Source organism: Oncorhynchus nerka, linkage group LG10 (assembly GCF_034236695.1).
Source record: "Oncorhynchus nerka isolate Pitt River linkage group LG10, Oner_Uvic_2.0, whole genome shotgun sequence".
NCBI lineage: Eukaryota > Metazoa > Chordata > Actinopteri > Salmoniformes > Salmonidae > Oncorhynchus > Oncorhynchus nerka.
The window spans coordinates 71,521,703-71,540,368 of record NC_088405.1 but is presented as its reverse complement, the minus strand read 5'-3'; the positions used below and the strand labels follow the sequence as shown (position 1 = coordinate 71,540,368).

Genomic DNA, 18,666 nt, shown 5'->3' with positions numbered 1-18,666 from the left:
ATTCCAATAGAGCATAATGCACAGAATGAACATGAGTCGCATTGTATATTTATTTATTTAAAAAATTAAATTAATTCTAAACCAAGAGAACTCACTTTCTGAAACATTTGGAAAGTCATTATTTGGAACATTGTCAGGAGAACATCATAGTGAAACCACAGAGAAACGGCATGAGATGATTTTTGTAAAAAAACAACAATCTTGATTAGAATTAATTTAATTCAACATGAATGGCGATTGTACAGCAGCTTCTATTGTATTGACTTTGTGAAAATGCACCAAAATACTAGAAGACCTTGCATCTTTAAAGATAGTTGGTGAGTTTACCAGTACCATCTTCAACTTGATTGATCACAAACATTAATACAAAGTTGGATGAGAATCATTCCCATCACCACACTGATAAGGCAGGTCTGCAGGCACTTACTGCTCACTTTGTGACTTAAACTTGTACATGTTAAACACTTGTAACATGAGAGAACTTGTGAAATTGTCTGTTGTTTAACAGTAATGGATACAGCACATTGTTTGGCTCCTGGCTCAGAACACAGAGGGCCTTATGATTTAGGGTTGGAATTTGAAGCAAGACTCAAGGACTGGCCTTCGGGTGGGACAACAAATAGTTGCCATCAGAACAGATTAAGTGGAATACCTTTGCTTTAAGAGTTTAATTAATTTAAGTATAAATAACATATTCTGAAGCTTCAGGTACAGGCTGGTACAGTCCCTGATAATGGGGACTTTGAAATGTCCATATGACTTGTCAGTCACACCACGAGAGAACATTTAATGCTCTCCCAATAAGTTGAATATTAAAATCCATTGTCCTTTTTAAAATGTAACCATTGAACATTTTTGATTTATATACGGTAAAACAGCAAGTGCAACTGATAGCCATCCAAATGAGCCTAAGCAGGGATGGATTACCGAACAGGCACGCAGGGCATACCCACTTCCCAAAAAACTAAAAATGCATTTGGGGGGTTGGGGCCCCCAAATAGTATATGATAGCAAAATGTGTAGAATTGTAGGAAATCTGCAACGTTTTCTCTGTGACTCTGTGTAGAATAGCAGGACATTTGCTTTAAATTAAATGTTTACCCCCTTTTCTCCCCAATTGTTAGTAGCTACTATCTTGTCTCATCAGTACAACTCCTGTACGGGCTCGGGAGAGATGAAGGTTGAAAGTTTGAAAGTCATGCGTCCTCCGATACACAACCCAACCAAGCCGCACTGCTTCTTAACACAGCGCGCATCCAACCCGGAAGCCAGCCGCACCAATGTGTCGGAGGAAACACTGTGCACCTGGCAACCTTGGTTAGCGTGCACTGCGCCCGGCCCGCCACAGGAATCGCTGGTGTGCGATGAGACAAGGATATCCCTACCGGCCTAACCCGGACGACACTAGGCCAATTGTGCGTCGCCCCACGGTCCTCACAGTCGCGGCCGGTTACGACAGAGCCTGGGCGCGAACCCAGAGTCTCTGGTGGCACAGCTGACGCCGCAGTAAAGCGCCCTTAACCGCTGTGCCACCCGGGAGGCAGGAAATTTGCTTTAAGACAGCAAAATCTTCCCAGACTCATGTCAAAATGTGAACAAAAGCATATAATCTTATAAGCTATAAAACAGCAAAAAAAAAATCTCTGCCCCATGGCAAAAAGTGTAGAATTGCAGGAAATTAGCTTTAAAACGGCAACATTTTTTATTAGCCTCATGACAAATGTGTAGAATAGCGTTATAAATGCCCGGAGGTCGGTGCCCCAAATGCGGTAGTCTGGCCTGAGCCTCAGCTGAAGTGTAACATAATAGAGCATTCAACCTCAGTCCCCACTCCCAGGGTCCATTGTCTATCCTGGACAGCCAACTTGACACTAGACAGGGAGAAAATGCCCCCCTGTGCTGCAAATGTTACATTTTCAAAAACTGTGTGCTTTTCATTCAGTTACAACACTGACATAGTTCTCTTAAACACTGGCCTACTAGCATCAGCCAGGTTGAAGAAATGTAGATATGAGGGGACAGTTTGTTTGAGCAGGGGAAGTTCAATTTGTTGAGACACATTGTTGACCTTTTTTTTTTCCTTTTTTAAAAATGCCCCCCATGTAAACTTTTGAAACTACAGAAAATAGTGGGTTCAAGCCAGGTGACCAGCTGGTGGAGTGTTTATTTGGTCCAATATTTTTGGCTTTGGATTGGAAATGTTCACAACTGCTACCTAGATTGTGATGTGGGTGAATATTTCAAAGTCACTGTTAAAAAGTTGCTGACGTGATATATTATATGATCGTTGTCTGTAAAACGAACTATAGATAAACTCATTCTGTTACCTTTGGTCAAAAGCAAGGGACGTGCAGTTATGAAACTGTCTTGGATTTCAACTGCTAACACTATTTTATCACCACATAGGCTGCACACAGCCAGACCAATTCTGATCTTTTGCCCATTTATTGGCAAAAGAGCTGATCTGATTGGTCAAAAGACCAATTAATGGAAAAAGATCAGAATTGGTCTGCTTTTAAACACAGCCATATAATGTCATATACAGTGCATTCGGAAAGTAGTCAGATCCCTTCCCCTTTTCAACATTTTGTTAGGTTACTGCCTTATTCTAAAATTGATTAAATAAAACTTTTTCCTCATCAATATACACATACATTATGACAAAGCAAAAACAGGTTTTTATAAATTTTTGCAAATCTAATAAACCTAAAAAACAAATACCTTATTTACATAAGTATTCAGACCCTTTGCTATGAGACTTTAAATTGAGCTCAGATGCATCCTGTTTCCATTGATCATCCTTCAGATGTTTCTACAACTTGATTGGAGTCCACCTGGGATAAATTCGATTGATTGGACATGATTTGGAAAGGCACACACCTGTCTATATAAGGTCCCACAGTTGACAGTGCATGTCTGAGCAAAAACCAAGCCACGAGGTCGAAGGAATTGTCGTTAGAGCGCCGAGACAGGATTGTGTCGAGAAACAGATCTGGGGAAGGGTACCAAAACATTCATGCAGCATCCCCAAGAACACAGTGGTCTCCATCATTCTGAAATGGAAGAAGTTTGGAACCACCAAGACTATTCCTAGAGCTGGCCAGGCCAAATTGAGCTATCGGGGGACAAGGGACTTGGTCAGGGAGGGGACCAAGAAACGATGGTCACTCTGACAGAGCTCTAGAGTTCCTCTATGGAGATGGGAGAACCTTCCAAAAGGACAACCATCTCTGCAGCACTACCATTCAGGCCTTTACAGTAGAGTGGCCAGACGGAAGCCACTCTTCAGTAAAAGGCACATGACAGCCTGCTTGAAGTTTGCCAAAAGGCACCTAAAGGACTCTCAGACTATGAGAAACAAGATTCTCTGGTCTGATGAAACCAAGATTGAACTCTTTGGCCTGAATGCCAAGCGTCACATCTGGAGGAAACCTGGCACCATCCCTACGGTGAAGCATGGTGGTGGCAGCATCATGCTGTGGGGAAGATTTTCAGCGGCAGGGACTGTGAGACTAGTCAGGATCGAGGGAAAGATGAACGGCTCAAAGTACAGAGAGATCCTTAATGAAAACCTGCTCCAGAGCTCTCAGGACCTAAGACTGGGGCGAAGGTTTACCTTTCAACAGAACAACGACCCTAAGCACACAGCCAAGACAATGCAGGAGTGGCTTCGGGACAAGTCTCTGAATGTCCTTGAGTGGCCCAGCCAGAGCCCGGACTTGAACCCGATCAGAGAGACCTGAAAATAGCTGTGCAGCGACGCTCCCCATTCAATCTGACAGAGCTTGAGAGGATCTGCAGAGAAGAATGGGAGAAACTCCTCAAATATAGGTGTGCCAAGCTTGTAGCGTCATACCCAAGAAGACTCGAGGCTGTAATCGCTGCCAAAGTGCTTCAACAAAGTACTGAGTAAATGGTCTGAATACTTATGTAAATGTAATATAATTTATTTATTTACGAAAATCTCTAAAAAACTGTTTTTACTTTGTCATTATGCAGTATTGTGTAAATTGGTGAGGGGGAAAAAAACAATTTAATCCATTTTAGAATAAGGCTGTAACGTACATTTTTTTTTTTAAGTCAAGGGGTCTGAATACTTTCAAATGCACTGTATATAAACAATGCCAATCAAGCTTGTAAATTAGAAGGACAGGTAATTACCAGAATGTCTGTTCGTTGCATAAACTAAAAGTTAAAATCCCAACGGACTATTTTAGGCCTAAAATAATTTGAAGCAAGTTTGGGCGGAAGAATCTAACCAAACCCAGCCAGACTGGAATGAATTACACTTAACAGGTATGGTGGAGAACCTTATAACTGAAGCATAGGCACATTGGTGAACACCAAACCTCTTCTACTGTACTTCAAAGAGACTGAACCCATCCAGTGGGGTCACACATGCAGCACATTGGACCACAGTAGAAAGGTGTGATTCTCGCTCCCCTATGTTCTCCACTGTGACATGTGAGGCTGGGCCCCCAATACTTTAAACAGTGCATTGTGGTCCTTGGCTGGCAGTGCCATGTAACCGAATGGCTTCTAAAATACTATTCCATTCGGTTCAGTTAAATGATACACATGCCATACACACAGTATCTAAATACAGTATTTACAGGTTAAAATAATGTTTTGTAGTTTACAATATATCTTTGATTACCCAAGTGCCACATCTAACATTGGTGAATAATGTACTACCACACATAAATAAGAATACCTAAGTCAGACTAAATGTTAAAAAACAACGTTTTGAAACACACTCAGAAAAATAAGTAGTGCAATAAATGCAATGAATGGTAACCAAGAAATTTGGTCCAAGGGGGCTAGTTAACCAATAGCCTCCAGCAACACTGTACAAGAGAGTTAATTGATCATTCTGATGACACTAAAACCTCCTGACTCAAACTGTACGTGGTATTAATTAAAACACGGTATTGTTCATTAAAAACACATCTAGAAAAATAGTGCATTTTAACACACCCTAGTTAAACACCAGACATCTATTTAAACACCAAACATATATTTTTTTTTAATGAAAAAAAAAAAGTAATCCTTCACCTATTTTGAAAGTGTGTGTATGAAGGTGTTTGTGTGTGAGTGTGTCGATAGTGCACAAACACACTTGTCCTCCCGTCCTGTCCTGTCCTGTGACCTATAGAGGCCACGGTTCAGAGGTCAGGGGTTGAGTTTCAGATGAGGACCTCCACCATGTCGTTGTCCAACTCCTGTTGGGAGGCTGATGGGGGCTGGGGGTGGGACTGCACAGGGGCGCGCCTTTCCAGGGTACTGCTATGGAACACAGGCACATCTACAGACAAATAGGGAGAAGGTTAGTCAACTGATCAAAGGGAATGTCTACCCCCAAAACAAAGACATCATAGTCCCCAATCCCCATATAAATCACTACTCTTGACCAGAGCCACATACAGTGCCCTCAGAAAGTATTCATACCCCTTGACTTATTCAACATTTTGTTGTGTTACAGCCTGAATTCAAAATGGATTAAATAGATTTTTTCACCTCACCCATCCCCTACACACAATACCCCATAATGACAAATGAAAAACATGTTTTTAGAAACTGCAGCAAATTTATTGAAAATTAAATACAGAAATATATAATTTACATAAATGTAATACTTTGTAGAAGCACCTCGGGCAGCAATTACAGCTGTGAGTCTTTCTAGGTAAGTCTCTAAGAGCTTTCCACACCTGGGTTTTGCAACATTTGGCCATTCCTCTTTTCAAAATTCTTCAAGCTCTGTCAAATTGGTTGTTGATCATTGCTAGACAACCACTTTCAGGTCTTGCCATAGATTTTCAAGCAGATTTAAGTCAAAACTGTAACTCAGCCATTCAGGAACATTCACTGGCTTCTTGTAAGCAACTCCGGTGTGTAGATTTGGCCTTGTGTTTTAGGTTATTGTCCTGCTGAAAGGTGAATTAATCTTACAGTTTTTTGGTGGAAAGCAGACAAACAGGTTTTCCTTGAGGATTTTGCCTGTGCTTAGTTAGCTCCATTCGGTTCATTTTTTTCCCTGAAAAACTTCCCAGTTCTTATTGATTACAAGCATACCCATAACATGATGTAGCCACCATTATGCTTGAAAATATGGAGAGTTGTACTCGGCAATGTGTTGTATTGGATTAGCCCCAAACATAACACTTTGGATACAGGACAAAAATTTTTTTTGCCACATTTGTTGGAGTATTACTTTAGTGCCTTGTAGCAAACAGGATGCACATTTGGAATATTTGTATTCTGTATAGGCTTCCTTCTTTTTACTCTGTCATTTAGCTTAGTATTGTGGAGTAACTACAATGTTGTTGATCCATCCTAAGTTTTCTCCTATCATGGCCATTAACCTCTTCCCTCTACTCGGGACGCTTGCGTCCCAACTAGAGCTCTGGAAATGCAAATGCGCTACGCTAAATGCTAATAGTATTAGTTAAAACTCAAACGTTCATTAAAATACACATGCAGGGTATCGAATTAAAGCTACACTCGTGAATCCAGGCAACAAGTCAGATTTTTAAAATGCTTTTCGGCGAAAGCATGAGAAGCTATTATCTGATAGCATGTAACACCACAAAAGACCCGGGGACGTAAACAAAATAATTATCATATTCGGCGCTACACAAAAACCGCACAATAAAATAGAAAACATTCATTACCTTTCACCATCTTCTTTGTTGGCACTCCTAGATGTCCCATAAACACTATTGGGTCTTTATTTCGATTAAATCGGTCCATATAAAGCCTAGATATCGTTATATGTAGACTGTGTGATAAACGAAAAAAACATTGTTTCAAAACGTAACGTCATTTTTTTAAATTCAAAAAGTCGACGATAAACTTTCACAAAACACTTCGAAATACTTTTGTAATGCAACTTTAGGTATTAGTAAACGTTAATAAGCGATAAAATTCATCAGGAGGCGATGTAAAAATCATTAGCTGTTCGTCTGGAAAAATGTCCGGCTAGAAACTCAACCAAAATATCCGGTCCTAGACCTGAAGAAATACGGTGCCTTGCATGTGTTTGACCAAGAAAAAACTCGAAGGAAAATGACAAGACTCTAGACACAGTGTGGAAGCTGTAGGTACTGCAACCTCAGTCAATTAATTGTGGTTCACCTTTATCAATGGGTTCAAGTAGCGCATGGATATATTTTTCCATTTTCAGTGATCAGTTTTTCCTGTGCTTTTCGATGTAAATGCCGTTCTGGTAAAGCCACAGCAGTGATTTAACCAGTTTTATAAACGTCTGAGTGTTTTCTATCCACACAGACTAAGCAAATGCATATACTATATTCCTGGCATGAGTAGCAGGGCGCTGAAATGTTGCGCGATTTTTAACAGAATGTTCAAAAAAGTAGAGGGTAGAGGGAAGAGGTTAAACTCTGTCACTGATTTAAAGTCACCATTGGCCTCATGGAGAAATCCCTGATCGGTTTCCTTCTTCTCAGGCAACTGAGTTAAGAAAGACACCTATATCTTTGTAGTGACTGGGTGTATAGATAGACCATTCAAAGTGTAATTAATAACTTCACCGTGTTCAAGGGGATATTCAATGCCTACTTCTACCAATAGGTGCCCTTCTTCACGAGGCATTGGAAAACCTCCCTTGTCTTTGTGGTTGATTCTGTGTTTGAAATTCACTGCTCAACTGAGGGGCCTTACAGATAATTGTATGTGCTGGGTACAGAGATGAGATAATCATAAAAAATCCTGTTAAACAGTGTGACTTGTTAATAGTGACTCCCCATCCCGCACGCGGGAGCGTAATCATCGCCTGACACTAATTAGCATAACGCAACGGACATAAATAGTCCTAGAAAATATTCCTATTCATGAAGATCACAAATGAAATATATTGAGACACAGCTTAGCCTTTTGTTAATCACCCTGTCATCTCAGATTTTCAAAATATGCTTTACAGCCAAAGCTAGACAAGCATTTGTGTAAGTTTATCGATAGCCTAGCATAGCATTTTGTCCAGCTAGCAGCAGGTAACTTGGTCACGGAAATCAGAAAAGCAATCAAATTAAATTGTTTACCTTTGATGAGCTTCGGATGTTTTCACTCACGAGACTCCCAGTTAGATAGCAAATGTTCCTTTTTTCCCAAAATAATATTTTTGTAGGCAAAATAGCTCCGTTTGTTCTTCAAGTTTGGTTGAGAAATCGCCCGGAAATTGCAGTCACGAAAACGGCTTCCAAATGAGCTCCATAATATCGACAGAAACATGGCAAACGTTGTTTGTAATCAATCCTCAAGGTGTTTTTCAAATATGTATTCGATAATATATCGATCGGGACAATTCGTTTTTCAGTAGGACCGATTGGACTAATGGCTACCTCTGTATTTTACGCGAGAATCTCTCTGAGAGCATCAGGTGACCACTTGCGCAATGTAGCCGCTTACGGGTATTCTTCAACATAAATGCGTAAAACTACGTCACAATGCTGTAGACACCTTCGGGAATACGGAGAAAGAGTAATCTGGTTGATAGCGCATTCACTGCTCAATAGGGACGCATTGGAACGCAGCGATTTCAAAACATGAGGCACTTCCGGATTGGATTTTTCTCAGGCTTTCACCTGCAACATCAGTTCTGTTATACTCACAGACAATATTTTTACAGTTTTGGACACTTTAGAGTGTTTTCTATCCTAAACGGTCAATTATAAGCATATTCTAGCATCTTGTCCTGACAAATTATCCCGTTTACTACGGGAACGTTTTTTTTTCTACAAAAATGAAAATACTGCCCCCTAGTCACAACAGGTTTTAAGCATGTTTTTACTCCTGAACTTATTTACTGTTGGGCTTTCATAACAAAGGGGTTGGATACTTATAGTCTCAAGACATTTCAGCTATTCATTTTTTATTCATTTGTAACTTTTACATTATTGGGTATTGTGTGTAGGCCAGTGAAATTGTTTTAAACAAATGTAATATTCAGACTAACACAACAAAATGTGGAAAAAGTCAAGAAGTGTGAATACTTTCTGAAGGCACTGTAAGTAGTGCACTCTAAAGGGAATAGGTGATTCGCCTTAGAGAAAATAATATCCAGCACACTGTATTTGATAGGATGTTTGACCCCAAATTACCCATCCAAAGCATCTGACCCACTCTTGCTTATCCACTTCCCCTCCAGCTACTGTATTGGTTTCATAACTCCACTTCTTTATATGGTTGAAACAAATTTGTAGTTCTTGGATTATTTCTTGAATTAGTCTCGCAACACGTCAAAACAGATTTTAAACAAAAGTGTATTTGTTCTTGGTTAGATCATTTTCCTAGAAACGATTCAGGTCAGTCTATTGCCTGAAGTGATGGGCCACACTGACAATCACAAGTGTTGTTTGCCATTCTGCAGTGTTAGCACTGCACATTGCAGCTGCATCCTCGTGAGTCAGGTCTAATTCAACGTTTATATTTCTCAAATTGCAGACAGCAAACACTCAATATTATCTGGGCCTGACTCTGGACCCTAGTTAAAGGCTATAATTAGGACCTGTGGTCAGGAAAAACCCCTGGCCCTACTTGTGTCCACAGCAAACTACACTAACGTGGAGCGTTGACTAAAAACGTATTGAATGTAATATACTAGAACATAGCCCTAAAGCTGGCAGCCTGCCCTGTCCTACTGTACCTGCGATGCGGTCTGGTATGTAAACAGGGCTGGGGCTAGAGAGTCGGTTTGGCAGGGTCATGCTTTGCATGGCTGGGGTGCTGGGCTTGCTGCTAGCCTCCTGACCCTGGCTCTGGCCCTTGTCTGTCTGAGTGCAGCTGTCCCTGCTGCCTGTCTTAGAGTGACCCCCTGTCAGGGGCAGGACCGGAGAGGGAGATGACGAGATGGACTCTGTCTTCAGAGAGTCAGTACGGTACTCTGGACCCAACAGAATTCCTGAGGGGAGAGAACAGAGGAAACCTGTTAGATATGTGGTGGTGCTGGGTTACCCATGACAAGCTCTCAAGTTTTTTATTCATGCACATGGAAGCAAGTTGAAGTAGATAGTAACACACAGTACATTCAGAATACACACAACACTTAAACAGCATTCATTCCGTCCCTACTGAAAATATAAAATCTGAGTGAGCCAGCAGCACTGCACCATTGCATAATATTTAACTTCCCACCCTCCTTCAAGACCACCCGATTGTTATTCAGCCTGATGATTACTACTGAACTGTACATTCCATACCCACAGCTGATGACCATTCATGTCCTTGACACCCTCCATACCCCTTTGTCTGTCCATCATCACGTTCTGACTAACACATCTCAGAGGCCTGTGAATCAACTTCCTGTACTCTCCCTGCCCTCTTCCTCTGAACCAGACTTCCAGCTGTTGTCCCTCTACCATGCATCTGAAATGACACCCTATGCCACTTATAGTGCAGTACTTTTCACAAGAGCCCTAGGCTGAGTCTAGTTAAAAGTAGTGCACTATATTGTATATAAGGAATAATGTGTAATTAGAAATCTCTCCTCAAGTCTGCAGTTCCAGTATCTACCCGACTCAATTCAAATATAAGAAGGGAAAACTTAAAAAGCCTTTGTTACGTGGCACATCACACAACATAACATGAAAACCAATAGCATCTGCACCCAGGCTGCCCTTCCAGCTGCTGTCCTTGCGCTCCTCTGTGATGGGTGAGCTGCTGAGGCCAAGGCTGTGGGAGAGCAGGCCCGAGCCCCCCGTGTTGGCGATGGACATCAGGGACTTGGAGGGACGCATTATGGACTGGGCGTCCCGGTCCTTGTTGGGATCCTTCCTGGAACGCTGATGGAGCACCTTGATCATGGCATCCTTCTCTATGATCTGGGCGTGCAGGTTCTTGATCCTGTGGGATGGGACATGAGTACAGTTATTCAAATAAAAGGAAGTACAACATCCTGTAATGTGCAGAATGCATTACATGTACCGTAAAGACTTCTATTGTGTTCTGTATGATCAGTAAGAACAATGGGAGTTATAGTCTGGGTTTGACTGGGGTCATGGTTGCTTTGCTGTACTGAGGTTATGGGGGTAGGGTAAGTGGGTGTGTTAGGCTGTTAAGGATAGTATCTGTATAGTGGTCTGTACAGAATATATTTAATATTATATCAAATTGAAACGCTTCCACAGTTATTCCAAAGATCAAACAGACAGCTATTTACCTGCTTTCCATGTCTAGACAGCGGCGGTTGGCCATGAGGATTTCCTCCTCCTCCTTCTGGATACGAGCCTCCACTGACAGCTGCTGCTCATAGCTGCTGCTGGGGGAGTGGCTTATCACCGACGACAATGTGTCCCTCTGGGTGGCGACAGAGGCGGCGGCGTCCAGGGCAAACTGCCTCATAACGCTCTCCTCCAGGTATTTCTGCTCCCATTTGGTCATGTCTGCCTCCAGAGCCAGGATTCTCTCCTCTTTCTCCCTCAGGTGCTCCATCAGGGCCGTGGCACTGTACTCCTGACCACTGCTGCTGCTCTGGGAGCCACCTTGTCTCTGGATGGGGGGAGTGGAGACAATGGGGGTGGAAGGTATGGTTGTCAGTAAACCTCAACTATTCAAGAGCTCAACTGCCATCCAAGTGAGGCATCAACTTGCAGTCACAGGCACTTATGCATTTGTAATACACACAATTGCTGTCTAAACCATGGCCCCAGGGGTACGCGGAATGCAGTCGGGGTACGCCAAATAAAAATGTTATTCACATTTTCAAACAGTCCATTTAGATTTTCCAACGGGGCTATACATTTGGGTGATGTTTTTTTCTAACCTGAGTAGCCTTGTTTCACTGCCAAAAATAAAATTAAACCATCTAGTGTTCAGCGAAATAACAACAATGTCAAATACAGGCAGGAGATGTTTTGAAACAATTACTGCTTCGCATACAAGCCAGTGAATTCTATGCGTTACACATGGATGAGTCAACAGACGTGGCGGCCCTGGCACAGCTCCTGGTGTATGTCCGTTACGTTTATGGGGGGGGGGGGTCAATTAAGGAAGACATCCTCTTCTGCAAACCACTGGAAACCAGGACAACAGGAGAGGATATTTTAAAAGTACTAGACAGCTTTGTGACATCAAATGGACTTTGGTGGTCAAGAGGTGTTGGTATCTGTACTGATGGTGCAAAAGCCATGACAGGGAGACATAGTGGAGTGGTAACGTACGTACAAGCAGTTGCTCCCGACATCACTTGTTTACACTGCAGTATCCTCTGAGAGGCTCTTGCTGCCAAAGGAATGCCTGACAGCTTGAAAGATGTTTTGGACACTACAGTAAAAATGGTTAACTTTATTAAAGCAAGGCCCCTGAACTCTCATATTTTTTGCACTATGCAGAAACGCTTTTACAACATACAGAAGTGCGCTGGTTATTAAGGGGCAAAGTATTGACACTTTTTTTTTTAAAATTGAGAGACGAGCTTAAAGTTTTCTTTACTGACCATAATTTTCACTTGTCTGACCGTTTGCATGATGACGAGTTTCTCACAGGACTGGCCTGTCTGCGTGATGTCGCCTGAATGATCTGAATCTAGGATTACAGGGACTTTCCGCAACTATAATCAATGTGTGGGACAAAACTGAGGCTGTGATTAAGAAGTTGGAGCTCTTCTCTGTCTGCATTAACAAGGACAACACACAGGTCCATCATTGTAAGATGTTTTGTGTGCAAATGAACTCAAGCTTACGGACAATGTCAAATGTGATATAGTGAAGCACTTGAGTGAGTTAGGTGCGCAATTACGCAGGTACTTTCCCGAAACGGACGACACAAACAACTGGATTCATTATCCCTTTCATGCCCTACCTCCAGTCCACTTACCGATATCTGAGCAAGAGAACCTCATCAAAATTGCAACAAGTTCAGTGAAAAGTGATTAATCAGAAGCCCCTGCCAGATTTCTGTGTCTAAGTGTCTGTGTTAAGACACTGATGCCCTTTGCAACCACGTACCTATGTAAGTGAGAGTGGATTCTCGGCCCTCACTAGCATGAAAACTAAATACAGGCACAGACGGTGTGAAAAATGATTTAAGACTGAGACTCTCTCCAATACAACCCAACATTGCAGAGTTATGTCCAGCCTTTCAAGCACACCCTTCTCATTAATCTGTGGTGAGTCATGCACCATTTTTGATGAACAAATAAGGTTTTATATGTAAGATGGTTAAATAAAGAGCAAAATTATTGATTATTGTAATATTATTATTTGTGCCCTGGTCCTATAAGACTTCTTTGTCACTTCCCACCAGCCGGGTTGTGACAAAAACTGACCCTCATTCTTATGTTAAATACATGTATCATATAGTGTGTGTGTGTGGCAGGCTTACAATGATGACAAAAAACAACATTTGAGAGTATGTTGACCCTGGTTCTAGAGGGGGTACGCAGCTGGAGGTTGAACGTTTGAAGGGGTACGGGACTATAAAAAGTTTGGGAACCACTGGCCTATGGCAACACTGGCTGGTAGAGAGGCAGGGCTCCAAGTCTGTCTGTAGTCTTTGTTGACCAGGCAGTCTGTCTTCTCCCAAAGGCTTGACTGGAATATACATATGGCTGCTCTTCCTCTTTCTCTCCCTCCGCAGACAGAACCTCTGATGTTCTGTCAGCTGCAACATTTCCCCCACATTCCCAGCATCCCCCTGGCCTGAATGACCTGGCCGCGCTTAACTGATAGGAAAACATTCTATGGTGCTTCGCTTGGACACACAGGAAGAGACGATGGAATTTATGGAAGAGAACATTTTGGGAGAGAAAGAGCCTGAAATTCTGGGTCAGGGCGCCCCGCTAACGCTGACTGCAGCTGAGACACTGCTTTGTTTCCGTGTCTTTAACACACCATGTGTGTCTCACCTGCTGCATACGCAGTGACTCCAGCTCCCTCTCCAGCCGCGTGCGTAAGCGGTGCTCCAGCTGCTCTCTCTTCTCACAGGCAGCCTGGAGCTGGGCCAGGGCCTGCTGCATGCGCTCCACCTTCTCCACATACACCTGCTTCTTCTTCAGCTTCAGCCAGGGAGACAAAACACACAGACAGGATGTGGTCAGGGCACAGAAAGGAAGTAGACAGGAAGTAGGGAGTTTGCATTTCATTCCAGAAACCTGACTGGGTTGCTGAAAGCAATACTTTCACCTTCTTTGTGCCACAATATAATTGCTGTCAACTATTCAGTCCTATTAGGTATTTGACAATGAGTGAAATACGACCAGGGAGGAGACAGGGAAACAGGTGCCCCCTTTCGTCCAAACAACCCCACCCAGTGACCAACCCCAACAGCCCACTCCAAGATAATGCAGTTATTGTGTACCCAATGCCTATGTCTCAAAGTCCCTCTGCACTGCAGCCCCTTTGAACTGCAACAGGAGATATTACTGTGGCTCCACTCAATAGACTGATTTAGCTCAGGGAGTCTCTCTGTAAAGAAAGAGAGGAAAAGAGAGAAAGAGGGAGAAATAGAGAAGCATATACAATGTTCCCACACAGAGGAGAGAGAGAGCAGGCGAAGAATCTGGCCCTGTTCAGAACTTTCATGGCAGATATAAAGCTCAAACTCGACAGCCTTTGTTCGTGGAAACAAGCAGGCGTTTGTGGTGGTGCCGGGCAGAAGAAGTGGAGCAGCCCTGTGCTTTTTAGGACACTACCGGTTCGTTTCCTGCTCCACTCAGCCCACTGGCTAACTGGCCCTCTGGGCTGTGGCCAGGCTATTTCAGACACATTACCAGCCAACAAACAGAACCTACCAGCCAGGGGCATCAATGCTCAGAGCAGCTCCAGTTTTCCCCAGGGGAGTTCTGTCCAGGCCCACACAAGGTCACAGAGGCCTTTTGCATTTCTCTGGCCTCTAGTAGGCTAGACCAGGGGCAGGGCTGGGGTGATTTACCCTCTAGTCATCAGGGACAGCTATCTGCTCACTGTAGTGGGACATACTGATCTTATCAGAAACACTGACTTCTGAGGGAAGAAACTTCAAAGAGGAAGGATCTTTATTTGGGGGATTGTTTGTGGTTTTCACTGTTTTGGATCTGAGGACTAGTAGCAGTTGCTTCGTTAACAAGAAATTATGTTTTGAGTAAATTTAAACCCACTTTGCAGTCTTCCATCTTACCCTTTTAACCAGTGCAAACCAACCCCATGGATCACAACTGAAAGCATACCAGACCCTGTCTTCAGCCAATAATGTAATCAATACCAGGTGATAGGATGGATGACGTTGTGGTTCAATATTGACATTATCAGGCTATCAAGCTCAATGGTGACACAAACAGAGGAAGACAGGGAAGATAGCTAGATTATTTTACGCTCAACAGAAAGTCATGCCTATGCTTGTCCATCAGGGGGCATAAATATATCCTCGAACTTAATCTGTCGTGGACAGATTCTCGTGGACAGATGAAACGGCGAGAATCTGTCAAGGCTCACAGAATTATGTGATTACGAGCAGCAGTATTTCCTGGTTTGGGGTTTTCGTTGTTGATTATCTGGACGAATCAGGATTGGGTGAAAGTGGTACTTAAACTGGTACAGTGATTTTCAAGTCGTGTGAGCATGATAAGTGGTTTCCACTAGATTCCACAGCCACAAAGTCAAAATGGTCTGTAGTAAAATTCATGAAAACAGACATTTGCTTTTTGGCCATGATAAACATGGGTGAAATTAACGGAAGGGGTTTGGCCGAGAGTTTCCGTTTGCGAGGGAGGAGACTTCACTTCCTTCCTTTCCACAAAGGTCGTCATAATTGTTATTGACATCCCCCCAGAAGAAAAAAGGAATTGACAAACTTTGGTGAGAGAACTTGACTTCTGGATAACCGAGATTACCTCAAGCTCAATCAACTGAACTGATGCCAGGATGAATTCAAGTATCCAAGACATTTCTGATATCACCTATTCATGAAGCAAGTGAGAACATTATGATACATAGCGCTTGTTAGACTAAGTCAGATCCTCACCTCCTCCTCTAGTTTGACTACTTTGGCCTGGGCATTGTTGAGAGCCTGGTCTCTAATCTCAATGTGTCGTCTCTGGTCGTCCGTGGTGGAGCGCAGGGCGTTCAGCTCTATCTCCAGCTTCTCCTTCTCACGCACCGTCTCTTTGTCTGGGAGACACATACACAACACACTGAGGACTAGCCCTCTGAAGAAGTGATATTCCTTTCATTTACTAAAGTAGTTATGTCATGAGCTTACTTTTTGCTCTGATGAAGGTCTGATGACCGAAAGCTCAGCCTAATACATTTCAAATTGTACCTTGATACTGAGTGTGCGAAGGTTCCTTTTCATTAACTAAACATCATAAACAAATGTGTTTTGTGTGTGTGTCATTTTTGTTAAATGCCCAGTGCAGTCAAAAACATGATTTTCCTGTGTTGTATATACACTGGGTACACAAAACATTGTATAAAAATATTTAATGACATAGACTATCCAGGTGAAAGCTATGATTCCTTATTGATGGCACTTAAATCCACTTCAATCAGTGTAGATGAAGGGGAGGAGACAGTTGAGACATGGATTGTGTATGTGTGCCATTCAGAGGGTGAACAGGCAAGACAAAAGATATAAGTGCCTTTAAACAGGGCATGGTAGTAGGTGTCAGGCGCACCGATTTGTGTCAAGAACTGCAACGCTGCTGCGTCTTTCACGCTCAACAGTTTCCTGTGTGTATCAAGAATGGTCCACCACCCAAAGGACATCCGGCCAACTTGACACAACTGTAGGAAGCATTGGAGTCAACATGGGCCAGCATCCCTATGGAACGCTTTCGACGCCTTGTAGGGTCCATGCACTGACAAATTGAGGCTGTTCTGAATGCAAAGGAGTGGGGAATACTGTGATATTGTGACATTTATGATAATGCCCTTAAAGTTTAAGAGCTGTTTGAAAAGACAGTGACATTTCTGCCTGTTTTGGTGGGATGGAGTTTTGGCCTGCCTGGTGGTAAATTAGTTAATAGACCAATATGAAAGAGAGTTCCAAACCTCTCTGCCAATAACAGTTTTAAGGTTTCCCCTCCCCACTCAAACCACTCACAGACAGTCCTGGCAAAATGTATCTTTGCTAAGAAGCTATTTTTGACCATTTTAATTGAACACAATCACAGGAAGGTACTTAATTGTTAACCAGAAATGATTTGATATTGAGATAAGAATGGCCTCATTGGACCTTCAAAAACAGTGACTTGAATGACATTTCTAGTGGATACGTAGTGTTCTACAGTACATGAACCCCAGACCCTTTGCCTGGTTATGTCCTTACTGATGAGGCCACACAGAGGTATGTTCAGACTGGATGTAGAATGTTGGAGAGGCCTGGCCTGGTGTTCCCTGGTAGCTGTGTTAGTGATGTACTCACTCTGGGTGAGTAGCTGAGAGATGGTCTTGCGGTTGTCTTCCGATCCCTCACACTCCTTAGCAGCTAGCTGTTTGTTGGCAGTTTCCATGCGCTCTGCAACAGAGAATGTCATTGCCAAAGTCAGGTCAGAGCCAGCCTGAGGGTCTAGTGGCCAAAGAGACACACTGTGCACACTCAAATGCCCGTGAACACACACATACATGCAAACTTGTGTGTGCGTACACAAAGGCATACCCAAATATGCTCTAATTCTCATAAATCAAATCTTTGCAGGAAATTAGATCATAAAATGGCAAGACAACATGTTAAAACTGGGGAATTAAGCTCCTTAAAGAACACACTGTTAAACTCCTTGCAGAGTTGCACATTCAATGTGGTCAGCCTCTAGTTAATATGCAGGATATGCATGCTATGTATGGGGATTTTGGTGCTATTAAACAGCTCAAACAGAATTTCGACATACAGCTCTGTGATTGTGTAAATGTAGCCATACAGACAGCGGGGCCATGGATTAATGTGAATATGGAGGTGGAGGGAATTCACAATCCCCCGAAGAGAATTTAATAGGCCTGGACTCGGAGTCGATGTGGAACTCAAGTTCTTAAGATCCAAACTTTCGTTCCACGCACATAAAACGCCTTGGGGCCCGGTTGCTCAGCAAAATCGAGCAAACAAAAACAAAACAATAACTTTACATGCACACATTTCCCCGCAGAGGGAGAGGAGGAGGTCCCCATTCTCTAATGGAGTCACGAGAAAATTGGCCTGAAACAAAACAGGCCATTATTTCTGGTCCAAACGTTAAAATAATATTTAGTTGAGTGTTAAGTCAACCAGGCTGGGCCATGAAACATCCAGAGAGCATTCCAGAAACAAATATTCAGTTGTTTCATTTCCATTCCCTGTGTTTCTCAAAACACAACAATGAGTGGGGTATACATTTACGCTAAACCCCCAAAAGTGAAGCAAGATATCAAGGCTGCCAATACGATAGGAGAAAAAAAGAGAGGAAGGAGAGACCTAAAAAAAGGTTTCTATGTGATTTGTTATAAAAGCATGGAATCTCCCAATGGACCCGGTCTGGGCAGGGAGTCATGGACCCGATCTTGGTAGGGAGCCATGAATGGAGTTTTTTTTCTCCCCTCTGTAGGACTGAAGAGCTTAGTGAGGTAGAAACTAGAGACATGAAACTGCCCCCACCCACTGTGCTTCAGCTCAGAGCTTCCTACAGAAACAGAGAGTGAAGATTGGAGCTCGAAGGGTCTTTGGTCTGCTTTATAGTAAGTTATGAAGTTGAGACTTTGGACTGCCTGT

The 18,666-nt window shown here is 42.8% G+C and overlaps 1 protein-coding gene across 5 annotated transcripts in view; it reads right to left on the bottom strand.

Moving 5' to 3' along the window:
* Window positions 1-36: 36 nt before the first annotated feature.
* LOC115135952 (angiomotin-like) overlaps window positions 37-18,666 on the bottom strand; it is a 65,902-nt gene continuing 47,272 nt past the window's right edge. For all 5 annotated transcript variants that reach the window (XM_029671206.2, XM_029671210.2, XM_029671208.2 and 2 more), the window contains 7 exons: window positions 17,353-17,445; window positions 15,952-16,097; window positions 13,859-14,008; window positions 11,174-11,502; window positions 10,622-10,857; window positions 9,662-9,916; window positions 37-5,305 (listed from right to left, as the gene is read on the bottom strand). In XM_029671206.2, coding sequence (XP_029527066.1) covers window positions 5,187-5,305; window positions 9,662-9,916; window positions 10,622-10,857; window positions 11,174-11,502; window positions 13,859-14,008; window positions 15,952-16,097; window positions 17,353-17,445 — 1,328 coding nt within the window. In that variant the 3' untranslated portion in view covers window positions 37-5,186. The remainder of the gene's footprint in view (window positions 5,306-9,661; window positions 9,917-10,621; window positions 10,858-11,173; window positions 11,503-13,858; window positions 14,009-15,951; window positions 16,098-17,352; window positions 17,446-18,666) is intronic.